Raw genomic sequence first — 21,921 nt, 5'->3', positions numbered from 1 at the left:
TGGAGGACCCCATAGAGGACCCCATAAAGGACCCCCAGTGGAGGACCCCTGCAGGAGCCCCCAGGGAGGACCCAGTGGAGGACCTCCATGGAGGACTCCCGGGGAGGACCCAGTGGAGAACCCTGTGGGGCTGAGCTCGGGTTGCCGGTTAACTCCTCTGCCTGGCTTCCTCTCTTCTCTATTTCCTTCCTCACTCCGTGACTGGTGCTTCCTGAGATCAATTCCCGATAAACTATTTGCATTTACTTTCTGGTTTCAGAGCCTGTTTTTGAGAATCCCAACCTAAGACTGCAATGAAATAAGTCTGGGAAACATGGCCCATTTCAGAATCTTGGGGTGGGGAGGCCTAGAGTTGAAAAATGCCCAGTGAGAATGCCTGCCCCACAACGAAGTGTAACAACATGGGTGAATCTCACAAACGTAATGCTGAGTGACAGAAACCAGGCATAAACTGAGTACGTGCTGTATAATTCCATCTGTATAGAGGGCAACAGCAGACCACAGGGATGGATGCCATCAGAAGGCAGAACGGTGTTTACCCTTGGAGGGCTAAAGTCTGGCAGGCAGGATGAGGGGGGCTTCTGGACAGCTAGAATCATTGTTCCTTTATCTAGATGATTACATGAGTGTATCTGAAAATTCATCAGGCAAGTATGCTTGAGGTTTGTATAATTTTCTCTCTATATGTAATATTTTTGTAAGTTTTTAGAAATCCTTATTCTAATTCCTGTAGTGTAGTGACATAGATGATTAAAAATGGCTTCCAGAGGAAAACATTGGAAGAACACTCTGACATAAATCACAGCAAGATTTTTTTTGATCCACCTCTTAGAGTAATGGAAATAAAAACAAAAATAAACAAATGGGACCTAATGAAACTTCAAAGCTTTTGCACAGCAAAGGAAACCATAAACAAGACGAAAAGACAATGCTCAGAATGGGAGAAAATATTTGCAAATGAATCAACGGGCAAAGGATTAATCTCCAAAATATATAAACAGCTCATGCAGCTCAATATTAAAGAAACAAACAACCCAATCCAAAAATGGGCAGAAGACCTAAATAGACATTTCTCCATGGAAGACATACAGATGGCCAAGAAGCACATGAAAATCTGCTCAACATCACTAATTATTAGAGAAATGCAGATCAAAACTGCAATGAGGTATCACCTCACACCAGTCAGAATGGGCATCATCAGAAAATCTACAAACAACAAATCCTGGAGAGGGTGTGGAGAAAAGGGAACCCTCCTGCACTGTTGGTGGGAATGTAAATTGATAACAGCCACTATGGAGAACAGTATGGAGGTTCCTTAAGGAACTAAAAATAGTATTACCATATGACCCAGCAATCCCACTACTGGGCATATACCCAGAGGAAACCATAATTCAAAAAGACACATGCACCCCAGTGTTCATTGCAGCTCTGTTTACAATAGCCAGGTCATGGAAGCAACCTAAATGCCCATCGTGCCTGTCCCTCCTCCAGACCGCAAGCTCCTTGAAGACATGAACTACTCTCTTGGTCTTTGTAACTCCAGTACCCAGCATGGTGCCTGGCCCATAATATTTGCTTCAAGCCAGAGTATTATTATTTCTAAGAGGTTCCCAAGGCCTTTCCATTGTTCTCCTTGTTGATCTAACCTTTTCTAAAGTTCAATGTCCTTTGCAAAGAGGTGTTTTTCCTCCCTCATCTGGGCTGGGGGTTGACCTGGTGTTTCAATCTGAAAGCTTTTAGAAATTGCTGGAGGCAGGATTAACTGGTTTAGAGCTTTTTTTTTTTTTTAATTCCAGGATTGATATAAAGCAGAAAGACTGAGGGAAGACAAAGCCACTTCGTCAATCAGCAGCCTGCTCCAGGATTAATGTGGTAAGAACTGTACAGAATTGAAAAGAAAGGGATATTATCCTTGCCCTCTAATTGGATACAACTTACAAATCGTCTGGTTCTCTGAACATGGAACATGCTCCTAGTTTCCAAACTGTAATTAATAACATTTTGAACCATAGTTTTCAAGCATTTCTTTAACCTCAGAACTCCTTGTTCAGGCTTATCTAGCCTGCAAGATCAATGTGTTATACAGATAAAAGCTCTTGTGGAAGACGGTGAGCATATCCCTGGGGCCTGGTTCCACTGGGCTGTTTGCTAAGTCTGTCCCATGTGGCCCCTGAGACACAGAACTCAGGGCACCAGTTCAATCATTCATTCAGTCTGTCACCATTCAATGATTTATTGAGTGTCAGCTATGTGTTTGGTGCTAGTAGCTCTGTGCTGAACAAGACAGATGGATTTCCATTTGGGGGGGGAATGGGGGGGTGCGGGGGGGAACGAGGGAGAGAAGCAGTAATCATTATAAGCCAGTGGTTCTCAAACTTTAATTTTCATCAGAATCACCTGGAGTGTTTGTAAAAATACAGATCTCTGGTCTCCACCCTCAGAATGTCCAGTGCAGTAGGTCTAGAGTAAGGCCTGAGACTATGCACTTCTAATAATTTCCCAGGTGATGCTAAAACTGCTGGTCCTGGGACCACACTGAGAACTATTATCTCAACAGTCAAATAAATAAAATACCTTCAGATAATGGTAAGTGCTATGCTTTTAGTAAATAAATTTAAAACCGTAATGGCATAGAAAGGGCAGCCAATTTAGACTGGGTGGCCAGGGAAAACTTCACTGAGGTGACATTTGATGTGAGACCTGAATGGTGAAAAGGAGGCAGCCATCTACAAGTCTGGGGGAAGGGCATCCCAAGACAAGGACATAGCAAGTGCAAAGGCCCTGAGCAGGGAACAAGCATAGCATATCTGAGGGACAAAATAAAACATTAGAAGTGCCAGTGTAGCTGCAGAGTATTTTGAAGGGAGGAAGAGTGATACAAGATTGTAAAAAAGTATAGACGGGAATCAGATTGTGTAGGACCTTATAGACGGTTGTAAAAAGCCTAGTTTTTAAAGGGTAACATAAAGCCATTGGAGAGTTTTAAGCAGGGGAGTCGTATGATTTTATTTTACGTTTTAAATATAAACTCTTTGCTATGAAATATCTTTTTGGCTATTGTGTGGAGAACGTACCATGGGAGGCAGGAGGGAAGGTGGAAGCAAAGATAGAAGCTGACAGACCAGTTAGGAGACTTGCAGCATCCTGAGGAGGATTTGACGGGGGAGGGGAAGCAGCAGTGGAAACGGGGAGGAATGGTAGCTAGGCGGTGGTGAGGAATTATTGATGGAATGATGCTTAGCATAACGCCTTACTCCTTGTAGGTGTTCAGCAAGTAGTCACTGAATGAATGAATGAATGAATCTCCCTTCCTTTCTGAAACGCCATGATTATAATCCTTCATTTCACTAATGAATTGAAGAATATTGTAAATTATCATTCCTAAACTGGATTCCATTTTCTAATTGGGAACAGGGGTTTGAATAAGTGTGTGTGGGTGTATGTGAGTGCCTATTAGTTTGAGTATTTTTGGATATCATATCCCTCTCCATTCTCTAGCTCTCTTTTAAAATATTTCACTGCTACCCTCCCTCCCCCCACTTTTCAGAAGGAATGCAGGCTTTCTACAGCTCCCGAAGAATTATTTTCTCTTTGTAAAGCAAATTGACTGTGGGCGGCCTGGGATTTGCAGTTCCCCTGGGAGCTGTAAGGAGTTGGTAGGGGCTCTGCTTGCTGAGAAGAGGCTGGGAGTGACAACCGCCTCTTCCCTGATGAACTGAGGGCAAAAATCACTTTATTCCTTTGGGTCGTTTTCACTGAACTGATTTTTATTACCGTTTCCACTGCATCTCTTGCAACTAGAATGAAATGCAATCAGAATGTGGGTTGAGTCTGACAAGCGGAAAGGGCCACGAGCAACTACTGTGGCATACAACAACCCTGATCTCTCTGCAAAAACAAAGATGAGTCAAGCAGCTTCTGCAGATCAAAGGGAACTGTCGTACTGCTCCTCTGACAGACAGCCTTGTTCGGTTGGGAAGAGGATCTCTGAAACACAAGTCATGGCTTCCAGTGCTAGCAAAACTTTTAGAATTCCCTGGGGAAATAAACCATTTTTCTCAGCATGAAGTTTCAAAAGTTAAATATGTAATAATAAAAGCAGAAAACCTGTTTTTCTTTGCAGAGATGGCACTGAAGTACTTGCATGAGTCAAAAGGATTCAAAGGGCAGCTTCCACTTGCTTTAGCTCCAAGGATCCTGGAGGGTTCTGTCTGGTGCCTGAGCACAAAGCTCTTTCTGCTGGTTCCTGCTCATCTACCACCACTTCATCGCTCTTGTTCGTGGTCCTTTCCTGGTACAGTGGTTTCTAGATGATGGCCTTGGATAACTCTCTCACATCTTTCTTTATCTCTTTCCCGCAAATCCATTTCTTCTCTCTCTCTAAGAGTATCTTAACCAGCCAAGTACAAAACCAGCCAAATTGCAGAACTTTTTATATGTTTGCTATTAGTTTTACATAAAAAACTATATGTTTTACATGTAAACTTAGGAACTATTAGTTCTTCATTCTTCATTAAAAATGTAGACAGGTAAAATATATTATCATTTCTTTCTCAAAAGATAAAAAAATTCTGTTTTCTTTGTTTTTTTGTTTTTGAGATTTTTTTCTTTTATTTTATTGAAGTATAGTTGGTTTACAATGTTGTGTTAGTTTCAGGTGTACAGCAAAGTGATTCAGTTATACATATATACAAATCTATTCTTTTTCATATTCTTTTCCATTATAGGTTATTACCAGATATTGCATATAGTTCCCTGTGCTATACAGTAGGTCCTTGTTATCTATTTTGTATACAGTAGTGTGTATATGTTAATTCCAAACTCCTAATTTATCCCCCGCCCTGTTTTCTTTTTAAAGTACTGATTTCCCCCCTGTGGGCCACTGGCTCCAGTGACGGAGAGAGAGAGAGACAGAGACAGACAGAACTGTAGAGAGGAAGGAAGGAAGGAAGGAAGGCCAGCCCCATGCATTTAAATTCCCTCCTGTGAGAGCAGCCTAATTGTGTCATCAGACTTCATGGCTGTTTTAAATAAAGGTGTTTTTTTAATCAGCTATATTCCAGGGTTGGCACTGGCTTGAGAAAGGGAGGTCACACAGGCTTGGCATCAAAAATGAATGTCTGTGTGAATATGTGGGATCTAGAAACTCTTCATCCTCTTTGGAGAGAGACCGAACACAGGGCGGTGTGAGGAAACGCGTGTTCAAAAAGCATCTTTTTTTTTTTTTTTTGGTAAGTTTATTTATTTATTTATCTTTGTCTGCATTGGATCTTCGTTGCTGCGCACAGGCTTTCTCTAGTTGTGGTGAGTGGGAGCTACTCTTCCTTGTGGTGCGCGGGCTTCTCATTTTAGTGGCTTCTTTTGTTGCGGAGCACAGGCTCTAGGCACACAGGCTTCAGTAGTTGTGGTGCGCGGGCTCAGTAGTTGTGGCTCATGGGCTCTAGAGTGCAGGCTCAGTAGTTGTGCATGGCCTTAGCTGCTCCGCGGCATGTGGAATATTCCCAGACCAGGGCTCGAACCGGGGTCCCCTGCATTGGCAGGTGGATTCTTAACCACTGCGCCTCCAGGGAAGTCCCAAAAAGCATCTTTGAAAGGGAAGATTTCCAGCCAAATAGAGCACACATTCTACACAGTACCTGATGTGTAGCATGGGTGTGTATACCTGTGTGTACCCATATGAGTGTACACACACATACACCCCACAGGCTAAGCAGCAACGTTCTGGAGAAGCTCAGCCTTCCATGAATGCTGCCTTTGAACAGGAGCTGGGCACAGTCCCAAAGTGGGTTGGGTAGCTCTTAGCTGCCCATTCTTAATAGTGGCTCAATACATAGATCAAAATATTAAAATTATTTACCTAGGTATTGTTTAATTTCATGTGCGTGTGAACATATGTGTATATGTTCATTTATTTATTTCAGATTTATTGACTTGGCAGGTTTTAATCTTATAATTAAAAAAGGTTCACATTAAGGAACTTATCCGTGGTGATACTGTTGTTGCCAATTCTCTTTATCAGAAGGAGAGAAGTCTTCAGAATGCACGTTGGAGGGGAAGTGGTATGGAGGGGAGAGCAGGAAAAGCAGGGCTAGGGTACCAAGGGGAATGCAAAGTTGCTTCCTATCTTGAATCACTGCCATAAAATCTCTGCCTACACCTAAGGGAGCTGAGGTGGATTTACTATGAAGATACTGAAGCTTAAACCCCAAAACACCCTGCTTGCAGGGTCCAGTGACAGGCCCTGACAGTGTAAACATATAGGCGTATGTTTCTTTAAAAATTCTAAAAGTAAATGGTAACTAGAGTTTTTGTGGTGATCATTTTGAAATGTATAGAAACATTGAATCACTATGTTGTGTACCAGGAAGTAACATACTGTGGTAGGTCAGTTATACTGCAAAACGAAGAAACAAACAAACTCATAGAAAAAGAGAACAGATTTGTGGTTACGGGTTGCAGGGAGGTGGGGAGGTGGCGGGGAACCTGGTTAGATAAATGTAGTCAAAGGTACAAACTTCCAGTTAGAAGATAACTAAGTACTAGGGATGTAATGTTACAACATGATAAATACAATTAACGCTGCTGTATGTTATATATGAAAGTCGTGAAGAGAGTAAATCTTAAGAATTCTCATCACAAGGAAAAAAATTCTTTTTCTATTTCTTCAATTTTGTATCTATGTAAGATGATGATGTTCACTAAACTTATTGTGGAAATGATTTCATGAGGTATGTAAGTCAAGTCATTATGCTGTATACCTTAAACTTATACAGTGCTGTACGTCAATTATACCTCAATAAAATTGGGGGAGTCCCCTGGTAGTCCAGTGGTTAGGACTCTGAGCTTTCATTTCAGAGGGCACAGGTTCAATCCCTGGTCAGGGAGCTAAGATCCTGCAAGCCCCGCGGCCAAAAATAAATAAATAAAATTGAAAAAAAAATTCTAAAAGTAAGATATTTTTACTGTAGTCACTTAAAACCACTGTCTCCATTCATTCCTAGTTCCCTTATACCCTCAAGACATGGCTGCATGCATTTTTAGTTCTAGCTAAAAGGAAGGAAGTTGAGTTGGGGACATATTTAGTTTGGTTTAATGGGATATATTTAGGTGGTTCACAGTCTAGATGTATAGATAAATGTATAGATAAATATTGCTAGCTAACCTAGTGTAGCAAGGGCTGCCAGGAATCCTCTCATCACTCACTCTGCCAACTCACCCACTATGGTGGTGAAACATGAAGGTTTAGGGCCAGAGACCATAAACTGATAACAAAGAGTCCCCCAGTGCCTGGCACCAGACGTTGGTGGGTAGCGAAGGAGAGACAAGGTCTGAAATTTACAAAGCCAAAAGCGGGTCTGTAGAAAACTCTTGCAGTTGCCAGACATGCAAAACAGTGTAAGTGGCCTGTTTGGTTCTCATCAGTCCCTGATCAACATGGAAGTTCCCTTCTGTCAGGAATGTACATGACATAGTGCATATAATCACAAACACACCATTCATTTTTTCCCTCTCTTTGATGGAACTTGTGCAAAAGAGAATTTATAGGAATTCTTGTGTTTACGGGCACAGTCTTGTAGTACTAAAAGAGCTAGTACATCTGTGTGTATGTTGTATGTTTTCTGCATCCCCCCAAATGCTGACTTATGAAGATATAAAAAATTAATAATAAGCCATTACAATTAGGACATTGTCAACAAACTGGTTAATGAGCATTATTATTTCAAACAGTATCTAAGATTAGTTATTGCACACACACACGAATAACTTGAAATGCCCTGAGATCCTCTAGTGCATATATGAAAGAAATTTTATAGAGGTTTTCCCAAAGTTAATCATAATTCTAAAAATTTATATGACATTACCAATAATGAATTGAAGCAGAAAGAAACTTTCCTAAACTCTCAATAATATAAAAAATTTTAGTCAACCATTTTAAAAGAAAGACTGAATTATGTTTCTGTTTTTTTTGGCTAGAAAATAGCATAAAATTATTGTTGTATTCAGACACATCCAAAAAGTGCACAGTCGGAAAATGCAGGGAAGAAGTTTTAGAGAGGTCTGTCAGGTATTTAAATAATATTTGTGATGTTGTGGTATTTGTCAGCTTCTAAATTGTGTAATTTGTGATTTATTTTCTCATTCTACGTATTCACTCCCATACCTAATTTTGTTTCATTATTTTCTCTCTTTTTCTTGGTAAGAGTTATCCTTCCTCTCTCCAAAATTGTATAAGGCCCAAGTCCTGCAAATCTTGGCTCTGCTGTCTGTGGCAGAGACACATCTGGACTTTGCAGAGGTCATTATATGAGGAGCCCAGAAAATACAGGGATTACCTTGTGACCAGGAACAGAGCCAATTCATACAGCTGTGCCCTAATAAAACCTCTGATTATTAGCCACTCAGAATAAAGACAAAGATTCGACCTTGAAGGTAGGTGTGAGAAAGTTCTGGCCAATGGGATTATGCAACTTCCAGGTTCACAATAAGGAACAGGGCATGCCCTCTACTCCTCCTTTTCTCCCTTCCTGGGTACCTGGGCGAAGATGTAGTGATGAGTATCTTGGCCCTGTGGACAAGGACAACACTCTAAAGATGTTGGATCAACAAGGTAGGGGTGTAGGTCTCTAATCCCATGGAACAGCCCTATCAGTCAGCAAACCAGCCGTGGTCCACGTATAGCCATGTTAATATACGAGAGAGTAATGAAACTTCTGTTTTGTTTAAGCCCCAGTTATTTGGGATCTCCATTTAGGCAGCTGATCTGATATCCCGACACAACTATAATAATAACCCATTACATTTATAGGGCTCTTTATTCTTTGTAAATTCTGGAGCGTCTCTTATCATGAGTAAGTGCTGGTGAGGGGGTGGGGTGGGGAAAGGTCATCATTTAGATGAACCAGGGAGTTGGATGACTTGCCTAGGGGCACACGGGAGATGGGCATGCTACAGCCAATGCACCAGTGAGGACCAGCCCCAGGTGGAAGCCAGATGTGTGCACAGTGAGCCTGGGTGGTGAGCACACTGGGTGTTTCCGCTCTTAGCATTCAGAAAGAATTTCTCCCTGACTATTCAATTTGCAAACCCCTAGAGTAGGGACAGTTCACATCCTTTCTTTTCTCATCATCTTGTCCTTTTCTAGATTTGCTGCAGCACACAGAGAGGGATATAAAATAATGGGAGTGTTTTTGCTTCAAATATCATGTCTCCTTCCCCACCCCTCACTTCCCAGTTCCCTCCTTTGTTTCCTCCCTCCTTAGTAATGACATCATTAGGCATGGCTGCGCAGACCATGGCCTGGTGGAGATGTTGGCGCTCATGTGAGGAAGACAGCTGAGCAGGGTGGCAGCCCTGTGTGGGTCAAGAAATTGGCCACAAACAAGGGAATTGGGCAAATAAGTAAATACAGTATATTGAGGTTAGTGGGAGCCAGGTTTCTCAACTGTCAGAGAAAAGAGTTATAAAGATGAAAAACAGGAACTCTAGATGTTGGTTGGAATTGGGGGAATCAGTGTGAACTCAGACGCAAACTCAATTCAATTGTAAAGTGTGTGTGTATGTGTAACTTTGTATATACTGTATATATATATATATATATATTTTTTTTTTTTTAATTCAAGCTCTGTCCATTGAGAACTCCTGGGAGTAGAGACTGCCATTAGAAATAAGTGTACCATTCTCCATTAAAAGGAATCAGGACTCTTGTGATAAGTCTGGAATATCTTTCTGTGCCAGAAAGTAAGAATGTATTCAAAAAATAATGGGAACATTTCAAAAGAACACAGAAGCCAGCTTGAAGGCACTGCCACTGATCAAATCTGGGATAATTTGAGTGTCAAAACAAATCATAGTAATAATGGATTACAACCCACTGAATATAATAAGAATCCATGAGTCCATATTGATATAAATAAACAAAGAGATAAGGAGAAGAGAAAGCAGCTTCTAACAAGTTAATGCCAACTAATAAATGTAAGAAAAATAATGGAAGTCAAAAGCCACTGTTTGGCAACCATACAGTAATAATTAATTCAAGGAGGAAATTATCAATGGACATTAAAACCATGGGTAAAATTTAGAGGAGTGGAATATTACATAATTTCACAATATCCCCTCACAAGATGCTTATTAATTACTAATGGATATACAGCAGAAACTAACACAACACTGTAAAGCAATTATACTCCAATAAAGATGTTAAAAAGAAAATTACAAATGGATAAAGAGTGACTACTTTACAATAGAGAAGCCTGGCAGACACCACCTTAATAAACGATCAAACTGGGACTTCCCTGGTGGATCAGTGGTTAAGAATCTGCCTGCCAATGCAGGGGACACAGGTTCGAGCCCTGGTCTGGGAAGATCCCACATGCTGCAGAGCAACTAAGCCCAAGCGCCGCCAACTACTGAGCCTGTGCTCTAGAGCCCGTAAGCCACAACTACTGAGCCCGCATGCCACAACTACTGAAGCCTGCATGCCTAGAGGCCATGCTCCGCAACAAGAGAAGCCACTGCAACGAGAAGCCCGCACACCGCAACAGAGTAGCGCCGCTCACCGTAGCTAGAGAAAGCCCACACGCAGCAACAAAGACCCAATACAGACAAAAATAAATAAATAAATGAATTTTTTTAAAAAAAGGCACTTCAATAAATAAATAAATAAATGGTCAAACTTAACATCACCAGTAATAGGACAAAGCCATGTCATCATGTTCCACCTAATGGGATACAGTAAAAGGACGACAGCATCACTTCTGTGCATCACCTGAATCTAATCATGGGAGACATCAGACAAACCTGAATCGAGGGACAGTCTACAAATTAACTGGCCTGTAATATTAAAGAATATTAAAGGCGGCATAAAGGTCAAGAATGGACTGAGGAATTCTTCTAGATAGGAGACTAAAGAGACATGATAACTAAATACAACACATGATCCTGAATTGAATCCTTTTGCTATAAAGGTCATTCTAGGGTCAGTTGGCAAAACTTAAATGAGGTCTATGGGCTAAGAGTACATGGTAATTCTTAGTGTGATACCCACAACTTTTCTGTGAGTTTTAAATTATTTTTTAAAAACCAAATAAAATAAACACACAACAAAAAACATAACGAGTGTGTCTAGCAAATAAGTCCTTATGCTCTCCAGGCCCAGCTTGCACACCATTTGTGTGACTTTCTGGAAATCACTTTCTTTTTCTGGGTCTACTTTTTCTTATTGCAAAATGGGAGCTTTGGATGTTAACAAATAATCCCTTTGGTTTTCTAGACCAAACAAGGTAGCAGCCTCCCCCGGGCCAGTTGTAAAGAAAGGACTTGTGGTTGAACACAGGGGCTCCGAGGTGCCCTCCAGTGGCTCTGTGCCCTCTGCTTCTACCACCCTCGAGGGCAGTCCTGGTGTTTACACAAGCAGGTGGCCCCAGTGCCGGTGCTTGAAGGGCAGGCCCAAAGGAGTATGACACAAAATCACAAATGGCTGCAACTAAGATTCTCATACTTGAGTGAGTGTTCATTGGAATCACCTTCAGGTTCCTGGCAAATCCCATTTCACATGCAGATTCCTGGCAAGTCCCCCCTAACACTGACTTAAACCCCTGGGAGTTTGTCTGGCACCATTAGAAGTCTAGAAGTGATGCAGCAGCGCAAACCCTGCCGGGGACTTGGGACTCACGGTCTCTCCACTCCATCAACCTTTACGTGTTATGCTTGTTGCCTCAGGGTTGCAATATGGCTGCTGCTCTTTGAACAAGCCTGACATACTCTCACCCATGAAGTTTGCATTTGCTTTCCCTCTCCTGGAGTCCACTTCCTTACCTCCTTCAGGACTTTGCTCCAATGTCATCTTCTTAGTAAGTGACTAATAAGGGGGTGACTACAACCCCCCAATCCCTTTCCATCACCACCACCATCAGTACCTAGAACTCCCCGTCTCCCTTCTCTGCTTTATTTTTCTTGGCCATTCACATTGTCATCTGACCCTGCAATAGTTTTTTTTTGTTTAATGTTTTTCTCCCCACCCTAAAATTAAGCACTGTGAAGACAGGGGCTTCTGTCTGTTCTATTCACTGCTGTATTCCCAGCACTTAGAACAGTACTTGGAATATACGGGTAACAGGTGCTCAGTAAATATTTGTTCAATGAAAGAATGTACTTCAGGAGGTGCATTTGAATTCTGGGCAGGAAGAGGATATGGGAAGAGGAGAAATGGGTGATATCTATAATAGGAAAAGCAAAAACATTTCCAGAAATCCCTAGCCAACTTCTACTTGCATCTCCTCAGCCAAAACCATGCCCCATGGCCACCCACTGGTGCAAGGGAGTCTGGGAATATGAGTATTTTTAGTTGGGTGCACTGCCCTCCTTGAACAAAATTATTTTGTAAGTAAGGAGGAAGGGAAAAATGGATATTGGAAAGGCAACTTGCAGTGTCCACCTCATGGATCTATCCTGGATCTAATAAAGCAGAACCTCTGAGGGTGGTATTTTTGGTGCAGGTGATCTGTTATAAGAAAAGTGGCCAGAAAGAAAGGATGAGCCCAGAGCAAATTTTTCTTAAGCCATCCTGGGTGATGAATACACTGGTTGTGAACATCTGTTTTGTTGACTTCCCAGAGCACACTCCACCCCAACTGCTACCCCCATCAACTTTTTTGAGGAATATCTTTATTTCCACCATCACCGCCCCATGTACACATGGGTACTGCAGTAGGATTCTTGGAGGTCTTGTTCATATACCATGTTCCCACCCATCTAACCCAAACCACTGAATTGGAATCACATCCCCATGAAGTTGGCACTGGGACTTCTAAGTCTCTCCGAATGACTGAGTCATGTAAACAGAGAGCTGCTGGCAGGCGTATATTCTAAGTCACAGACTGGAGCAGCTGAGGAAACAGCATGAACTCCACACAGAAAGTACAGTGAGATAGAGAGGGTCTTTGTGGGGTCTGAGTCCCTGGCACTAGGTCGTTCCTGAGAACTGGTTCTGTCCTTGCCCATGGTGTCCACAGCATGCTTCTGTGTCCTTATTTCGTTCAGGCCAACTTAAGCGAATCTTTAGTAGTGGCCAAGAGTTCTAACTAACACACACCCAGACCTAGGCGTCTGAAAACAGAAAGAAGTAACTCTGGAGGTCAGGTGCCCAGGCTTGGAGGAAGAAGAGAAATACGGCAGTTGCCATATTGACAAGCAAGGGGACCCCAGCCAAGGGTGAGTTCCAGACCCCTGGCTGGTCCGTGGAACTCTAGAACCGCCTATCTCAGCCACACAAGTGAGCCCACGGCTAACGGGAGGAATGAGTGGTATTAAAATAGGACCTCAAGGTTAAGGGTGATTAAGGGTGATTTGGTTTTATTCCCACCACTCTGCCCTTCTGTCCCTGGCTTGCACTACTTGTAGAACATGTAGGTGCCTATCAGTCCTGAGGCGCAGGTGCACTAGAGGCACAGAATCAAAAAATACAGGCTTTAGAGTCTGGAAGTCCAGCTTCATCACTAGCCCTACGTCTTTAGCCAAGTTAGTTAATTTCCCTAAATTTCATCAGTAAACCAGTGACAACCATTCCCACCTGGGAGGATTAAACGACTATGGGTGTGTAAAGTACCTAACAACACCTGGCAAATCCCTCAAGCAGCAGAGCCCTGGAACCCCTTTGGATCTCAGGGCTGGAGCCGACACAGAGGCAGGAGGCCCCTCCAGGAGAAGCGTCAGTGCCACAATGGGCACGCGGCCATGCCCTGCGCACCAGGCTAACCTCAGTGCTCTCCCAGGAGTCAGGGCCTCGTGTTTGTTTGTTTGTTTGTTTTTGGCCGCAGCACGCAGCTTGTGGGATCTTAGTTCCCTGACCAGGGATCGAACCCGGACCCCTGGCAGTGGAAGCGCCGAGTCCTAACAACTGGACTGCCAGGGAATTCCTTGGGCTTCGTGTTTTTTAGCAGCCACTACTTCTCATTTCCTGTAAGACTTCCACGCTACAGGGAGCCGACAACTAGAACCCAGAGGGAGGGAAAGAGGCCCTGGGAAGACAGGATAAGGGGAAGCTAGTCTTGAATTATTTTAATTCAGCACCTACCATGTGCCAGTCATATCGATGTGCTTTACACACATTATTGCCTGTTGTAATCTCTCTTGGCTGATAAACGGAGGGAGGAGCAGAAGGGGCACAGCTGTTAAATGATATTGACAGCTAATCTGGACAGGCAGTTCTGAAATCTGCTAATAGCTCAGAATTAACTGGGAGGGGACCGCTAGCTTAGAACACGAACGGCTGCTGCCACAGCTCGGGCACAGACTTCAGACTGGAGCCTGAGCCCTGCCCCCTCCGCCTTGATGCTCAGACGGAGCCCCTTTTATTAAGCAGCCAGTTCTTTTCCCAGGTGCTGATCACTGCAGCTGGGCTCCAAATACTCTTGAACCCCTCTTGGAAAAAACAAGGAAGAGAGAGAAGGGAGAACATAAAAAAGAGAAGTAGAAAGAGTCAGAGGGAAGAGAAGGCAGGCAACCAACTCTGTAACGATACTCATTCCTTTATTATCGACTGCGTGAATTAGAACAGGGCTGGAGCCTGCAGGCTGCTGGCAGCACTGAGCTGCAGGTGCATTTCAGCTCAACAGAGAGATCTCATCCTAAGCCGAGAAGACAGAGGGTAACGTTTTATGTATATATTTATATATTACATATGTCCTGTACCGTCATGTGTATGGAGTGACAAGAATGGGCCACAGCATTGTTAACTGCTGTCCTAAATAAAGACCATAGCAACAGACACGGAAATTTGGTCCTAATCAAGGCCCTTACTTTGTCAACCAAGTGTTTAATACATCAAAAGGAAAAGAAGAGAGAGAGACAGAGAGACCGAGATCCAGCCACCCCGGTGGCCCTGTTCCCAGCATATCTTACACTGAGTGTAGAGTGTCCCCCGTGGAGGTAAACACACACACAAACACGCACACACATACACACGTACACAAAACTGCAGGCAGGAGCTCCTCCTCTGACCACACCTTGGGCCCAGCCCTCAGACTGGGGGTGAAGAAGTTGGGTATATTGTGCTATAAGACTGTGAGGGTCAAGTGACCAGACAATGCAGAGTCGATGTGTCCAGGTGATGAACGGGGCTAACACGTGCGGCTTCATCCACAAATGAGAAAGAGGTCAGTGGGAGAGGCTGCTCAGCGCAGGACTGGAGGTCCCTCTGTGCCCAGGCCCCCTGGGAAATTTCTACACACTGGTCTTGTCCCAGCCACAGCCGAAGCTCTGATCTGAATCCTGAGTCTCAAATAATCTCCTGGGCTCTGATGAGAAAAGTTATTTCCTTGAAGGACAGAAGCAGGTGGCAACTGAGTGGCCCAGCTACCTGGTCCCGTAGTTACAGCAGCGATGACAGCATCACTGAATTAAACTAAACCATAGCTTGGTCCTTAGAGTAGAACTTGAACTGTGCAAGAAGCTTTCAGTTCCTGACAGAAAGAGAAAAACCAGGTAGTCGGCCCCTACCGCCACCTCCCACACCCCCAATTTCATGTCAGTTTCGTGCCTTTCCCCCAGTGACAAAACTCCTCATGTTCTAGGAACTGGAGACTCCATTATCAGGTCGTTTTGAAATCCCAAACCACATGTTTTCATTCATGATTACCTCTTTACCCTTCCACTAAAATATACAATTAAAAGGTAAGTCAATGAAAATTAATCTCTCTTTTTTTGGTAGAAATTTACTCGAGATACCTGGAGACATACCGGGTTGTCACAAAGGAAAGTGAGGAGTACTTCCCTAGGGACCAATTTGCACAATGCTGAAGAAAGGGTCAGTCTTGTCAACAAAACAGTGCCCAACAAACGTGATTCAGAAACAGGGGTAACAGGCAGAGTTGGCAGGTTGCGCCTGGGCCTCCATCTCCTGTGCTCAGTGAGGGGGAAAGGCAACAGATTCTGTGGTACCTTTGTTTAGCCAGAGGGAGAAGGATACTGATCCCTTCCACTGTGAACGGGGATCCAGGCAGCCGCAAGGAAAATGATGAAAGCAGGAAGGAGCAGCATCTCGAAGATGGGGAGCTGGCCTGATTGCTTGTTGGCCAAGGTTAGTTCTCCGAGGGGACAGAAACAAAGGGCCGTCCCTCGATGACTGTCCACATTGTCTCTATTACTGTTCCATTTCCTGAAGGTCCCAAGGAGGCAGCAACCGGTGGGTTCACAATTCGCATCCACGGGTTGGGAAGGTGGGCAGGAAGCAGAGTTTGGGAAGCCACGAGCTCTTGCCAAAGCTGAAAAGCATGGACCGTGTGGCTGAGGTCACTGGAGTCCTTGAAAAGGAGCCCAAGAAACCGAAACAGGTTGTTTGCGACCCAGAAAGTGGAGAGCGGTCTCTGTCCACCGGAAGCACAGGCTCAACACCACCAGGATGGACGTCTCTTGGCCTCGGTGGACACCTAGCATTTTTCTAGTCCCAGAAAGTGCTCAGGAGCTGCTTACCGGCAGTGCTGGAGGAGATGGGAGATTACGGAGCGCGCTGGGTAGAAAAAGCACTCTCTTCTCAGGCCCTGCCGCCCTCCCTTCTGGGGGCAACTGACAGGGAGGAGCATGAGGTCTGATTGGGGCGGGGGGTCTAAAGTCAGGAGACGAGGAGGTTGTGCGGCGAGGCGACCATGGCAAGCTCAGGCGAGGGCACCTCTCCCAGAAGAACTGAGCTCCACGAATAAATAACATTAATTAAATAAAGGAGGCTAAGAGCCAGCAGCGGCACGGTCTGCCAGATTCTCGCCCCGCACACATATGCACATGCGCACACACACACGCACGCACGCACACCGAGCGTCAGGCGAGATGATCCAGGGTTGGCTGCCCCGTCCCTGGGGTCTGGGGGATGGGCAGCCCGACTGAAGGTTGTCACTCGTGGTCTAGCGCTGTCGTGGGGAGCAGAGCAGCGGAGGCCAGCGAGGCGTGTGCAATGGAAGGTGGAGGCCGCTGAGGACTCTGGCACCTGCAGGGGAAGGGGATGAGGTGGGCGAGAGCGGAGGGTGGGGAAGTGCAGGAAACAGAAAAGTGAGGACTTTTCTTTCCCTCATCCTCTCGCTGTAGGAAGTTGGCTCCCACAGCCCCAGTTTTCACTCTCCCTTCATGCCCTTTGGGTACAACCCAAACCCTCCTCAGCCTCAACCAGCCCATGGGGTTACCATGCCTTCTAAGTCTACTGCCCACTCTGACCGTGATGGTACTGACCAGGATCTGGACTTTCGGACTTTAGATGTGGAAGGTCTTTCCAGAAAGCTGTCCAACCGCATGAGTCTCTCCATGTGTAATGCACGGGGGTCTTGTTCTTGATCATGAGAGAATTCCATCTCAAAGACCGCTGGAGGGGACACATCCAACTCCAGAAACATGATGTTCTCGGCCTGTGGTGGGAATATCAGGCCAGACGTGAGCACTGGCCCTGATGCCTGCATCTTCTGGGCACTTGGGAAATAACGGGAGTAGCAAGGGTGATGAGGCAGGTAGAGGAAGCAGAGGTTGTGAGCATCACCTCCCTTGGGCGCTCTCTCCCCTCCCCCCTTCTACTTCCCAGCTTCTTACCCTATACCTGGGGTGTGACCCCATTGCCATGGCAACCCGAGCATACTGGCTGATAGGCCTCTTGTAGCCCACTGCAGATGTTGGCCGCTTCTTCATTTGGCTGTTACTGCTGTAGGGAAGACGCTATATTTAAATCTATTTCCTCCGAACACAAAGGGAAAATGATATCATGATGGGTTAAGCACCATTCAGGTAGTCAGTAGGCCCTGCAGACTGCAGGTTCTGGAATTTTCTTTTCTTTGCTCTAATACAACCTGACAACTCAAAATAGTATAACACAAAGAGACACATATTTCTCCACTCTTGTTGCTTCAATTATTTTCCACAGTGAAAAGGTTTGACTAAAGGCTGGAAAAAAGAAAGGAAATCCAATCTTATTTTTAGCTGTCAGACTCGTAGACTGACTTCACACACTATATAAAACCATCAATTAGTGGTTCTGCTTTTCATTTTCCTTCATAGGATTTAACACAATAAAATGATTAGAAACTCAGGCTTGAACTGCAGGTGTTCCAAACTAGCCAAAACCATCTTGAAAAATAACAAAAGTAGAGGATTCACATTTCCCAGTTTCAAAACTTATTTCAAAGCTATAGTAATCAAGGCTGTATGATACTGGCAGAAGGACCGACATATGGACCAATGGAATAGAATTGAGAATCTAGAAATAAACCCTCATATTGGGTGGGCCAAAAAGTTGGTTCAGGTTTTTCCATAAGATGTTACTGAAAAAGCCGAACGAACTCTTTGGCCAGCCCAATATTTTCAGTCAATTGATTCTCTATAAGGGTACCAAGACCATTCAACAGGGAGTGAACAGTCTCTTCAGCAAATGCTACAGGGACAACTGGATATCCACACACAAGAAAATGAAGTTGGGCCCTTCCCTTGTACCATATATAAAAAACTAACTCAAAATTAATCATAGACTTAAATGTAGGAGCTAAAACTATAAAACTCTTAGAATGAAACAAAGGAGTAAATCTTCATGACCTTAGATTAGGCAATGGTTTCTTAGATATGACATCAAAAGCCCAAGCAACCAAAGAAAAAATAAATAGGACTTCATTGAAAACTAAAAACTTCTGTGCTTCAAGGGACATCATAAAAAAAGTGAAATAACAATCTTCAAAATGGGAGAAATTACTTGCAACTCATAAATGTGATAAAGGACTTGTATCTAGAATATATAAGTAACACTTACAGATCAAGAATAAAAAGACAAATAACCCTGTTTAAAAATGGACAAAGGATCTGGGCAGCCATTTCTCCAAAGAAAATATACAAATGGCCAATAAGCACAGGGAAAGCTCAACATTATTAGTCATTATGGAAATGTGAATCAAAACCATAATGAGATACCACTTCACAGCCACTAGGATGACTATAATCAAAGAAGACAGAAAAGAGCACATGTCGGTGAAGATATAGAGAAATCGGAAACTTCATGCATTGTTGGGAATATAAAATGATGCAGTCACTTTGGAAACGGTTTGGCAGTTTTTCAAAAAGTTAAACATAGAGTTGCCATGTGACCTAGTACTTCCACTACTAGATACATATAATCAAGAGAATTGAAATCACGCCCACACAAAAACTTGTATATAAATGTTCATAGAGGCATTATTCATAAAAGCCAAAAAGTAGAAATAACCCCAATGACCATTGACTTATGAATAAACAAACAAAATGTGGAATATCATAGAATGGAATATTATTTGGCAACAAAAAGGAATGAAGGACTGATGCATGCTACAAGGTGGATGAAACTTGGAAACATTTTGCCAAGTGAAAGAAGGCAGACACCAAAGACCAGATGTGATATGATTCCATTTATATCAAGTATCTGGAATAGGCAAGTCCGTAGTGACAGAAAGTAGATTGGTGTTTTCCTAGGGATGGGGACACTGGGGAGAATGAGGAGTGACAGCTAATGGGTTTGGGGTTTCTTTCTGGAGTGATGAAAATGTTCTGGAATTAGATAGTGGTAATGTTATACAACTCTGTGAATATACTAAAATCCACTGAATTATACCCTTTAAAATGGTGAATTTTATGATATGTGAATTACATCTCAATAAAGGTATCATTTATAAAACATACAAAACTCAGGCTTGGCTTTTTTTGTTTGTTTTTTTGGCCGTGTATCGTGGTCTGCAGGATCTCAGTTCCCCGACCAGGGACTGAGTGCTGAAGGCACTGAACCCTAACCACTAGACCACCAGGGAACTCCCAGGCTTGGCTTTTAAAAAGTGCATATTCTTTGACCCAAATTCCCAGTCCTAGGAATTTCCCTAAGGAAATAATCAGAGATAGGGACAATTTATAAGCAGAGATGTTTGCTACAATATTATTTACAAATGCAAACAATTAGAAACAACCCAAATGTGCACCAATAGGGACCAGTTTATTATTCAGCCAAGTGAAGGAATAGTATGTAGTCATTTAAATCGTCTTATGGCTCTGTGTAGACATGAAAAGGTTTCCACAACATATTAAATAAAAAAGCAGATAAAAAGATGACTTTTTTTGTTTTGTTTTTATAGGAGTGTGTGTACGTGCGTGGATGCTTAGAAAAAAGTCTGGATATTCAACAAAATGTTAACAATGATTGTCTTTGGATGGAGTGATTATGGGTCATTTTTATTACCTTTATGCCTTTCTGCAATATCTAAATTTTTTACAATGTATTGTTAATCTTATATCTAATAAATTATTTCAAATACTCAGAAAAGCATGGAAAATAATATATATCTGTTCGCCTATCGTCCAGCATTGTCAAATCTTAACATTTTATTACACTTAACACCAAATCTTTAAGAAATAAAATGTAGACACAGTTTTTAAGACTCCATCACTTTCCTTCTCCAGAATTAATCACTCTCTTGAGTTTTGTGTTTATCAATGTCAGGCATATTTTTATACTTATTTATATATGTGGCTATTCATAAACAATATATATGGTATCTGTATGCCTACTTCTAAGTTTTATACTGTATGGTATACATACTATATTGTTTTGTGTCCAACAAACATGTCTTTTATATTTATCCATGCTGCTCTAGATTAGATGATTAAAGTTTAACTATATTGACTATCTTAAGGTTTCAATATAGCATTTTATATATGTTATATATATATTTATTTTTTTTATATATTCTCTTGTTGATAGACATCTAGGTCAATTCCTTTTTCTCTCTCCCTTTCTTTTTTTTCTCTTTTTTTTTTTCTCTCTCTCCCTTTTATTTAACACAGTGCTGTTGTGAAGAGTTCTGTGTAGGTATCTAGAAGTACATATTCAAGTTTCCCTGGGGTGTATACCCAGGACCGGAATGGTTCCGATGTGCATTTTCAGCTTTACCAAATTGCCAAATTGCTTTTCAAAGTGGCTATATACCTACGAGAAAGTTCCCATTGCTCTATATCCTGGCCAACTCATGGTATGTTAAGACTTTTTACTCTCAGCAACTTAATGAGTGTGAGGTATTGTATTATTCAAAACAAAGATAGGAAAGAAAACAAGTTATTTCCACTAAAGAACATAACACAGGGTTTGGAGTGAGGTAGATCTGAGTTTGAATGTTGGCTCTGCCCCTTACAACTTTGTTACCTTGGGAAGCGGCTTAGTATCTCTGAGCCTCAGACATCTCATCGATATCCTACAGAATTGCTGAGATTAAACAAGATAAGCACTTAGCACAGTTCACCGCAAGGGCTCAACACGTGGCAGCTGTGATGATTATCAATTCTCAATTCCACTCGCTAATTTCAAACAGGGATACAGATGAGCAACGAAAAAAGCCAAAAGGCAGACAGAAAACAGAAGAGACGAAACAGGCTGAGTAATTCAGAGATAGGACATTCTGTCCTTGAATAGGAGAACAAGCCGTGCAGGCGCCGATGGAACAATGCCCGCCTTCTGCCACAGAGAGTAACAAGAACCACATTCCCAGGGTTTTTTTTTTACCAAGTGTATATAAAAGAGTGCTGGATCCCACTTAGGGTCCCCGCCGACCCCTCTTCATAGATGAAAACAAGGAAGATGAGGCTGTAGAAGCCCCAGCTGGTTCTGCTGCTATAGACCCTCTGGAAGGTGGGCGGGCTGTGTGTGTGGAGAGTGGCAGCACCGGGGGAGGGGAGCGGGAAAATCAGTAAAATAACAACTTATCATTTGTAAGGTGCATCTGTGCATCCCATTTGAACTTTACAACCTCCTGAGGTGCAGGCAGGGCAGATAAGGAGATGAGGCTCAGAAAAGCGAAAGCGCCTTTGTGTCCAAGATCGTACAATTAGGAAGAGACTCGGAATGGATTCTTCCCAAATACTCTTTTTAGGATGCCACGCTGTCTTTCAGGA

At 43.0% G+C, this 21,921-nt stretch overlaps 1 protein-coding gene across 4 annotated transcripts in view; it reads right to left on the bottom strand.

Annotated features, from left to right (window-relative positions):
• Positions 1 to 14,507: 14,507 nt before the first annotated feature.
• Positions 14,508 to 21,921, bottom strand: part of KIF3C (kinesin family member 3C) — a 39,832-nt gene continuing 32,418 nt past the window's right edge. For 2 of the 4 annotated variants that reach the window (XM_029232529.1, XM_029232528.1), the window contains exons 7-9: positions 17,566 to 17,674; positions 17,215 to 17,387; positions 15,703 to 16,975 (exon numbers count right to left, since the gene is read on the bottom strand). In XM_029232529.1, coding sequence (XP_029088362.1) covers positions 16,882 to 16,975; positions 17,215 to 17,387; positions 17,566 to 17,674 — 376 coding nt within the window. In that variant the 3' untranslated portion in view covers positions 15,703 to 16,881. Of the gene's footprint in view, positions 16,976 to 17,214; positions 17,388 to 17,565; positions 17,675 to 21,921 lie in introns of all 4 variants that reach the window. The other 2 variants (XM_029232527.1, XM_029232530.1) reach the window with 2 other exon arrangements.

Source organism: Monodon monoceros, unplaced genomic scaffold (genome assembly GCF_005190385.1).
Source record: "Monodon monoceros isolate NGI ecotype Baffin Bay Population unplaced genomic scaffold, NGI_Narwhal_1 Super_Scaffold_19, whole genome shotgun sequence".
Classification (NCBI taxonomy): Eukaryota; Metazoa; Chordata; class Mammalia; order Artiodactyla; family Monodontidae; genus Monodon; species Monodon monoceros.
This window is presented reverse-complemented; position numbering and strand designations above follow the sequence as displayed.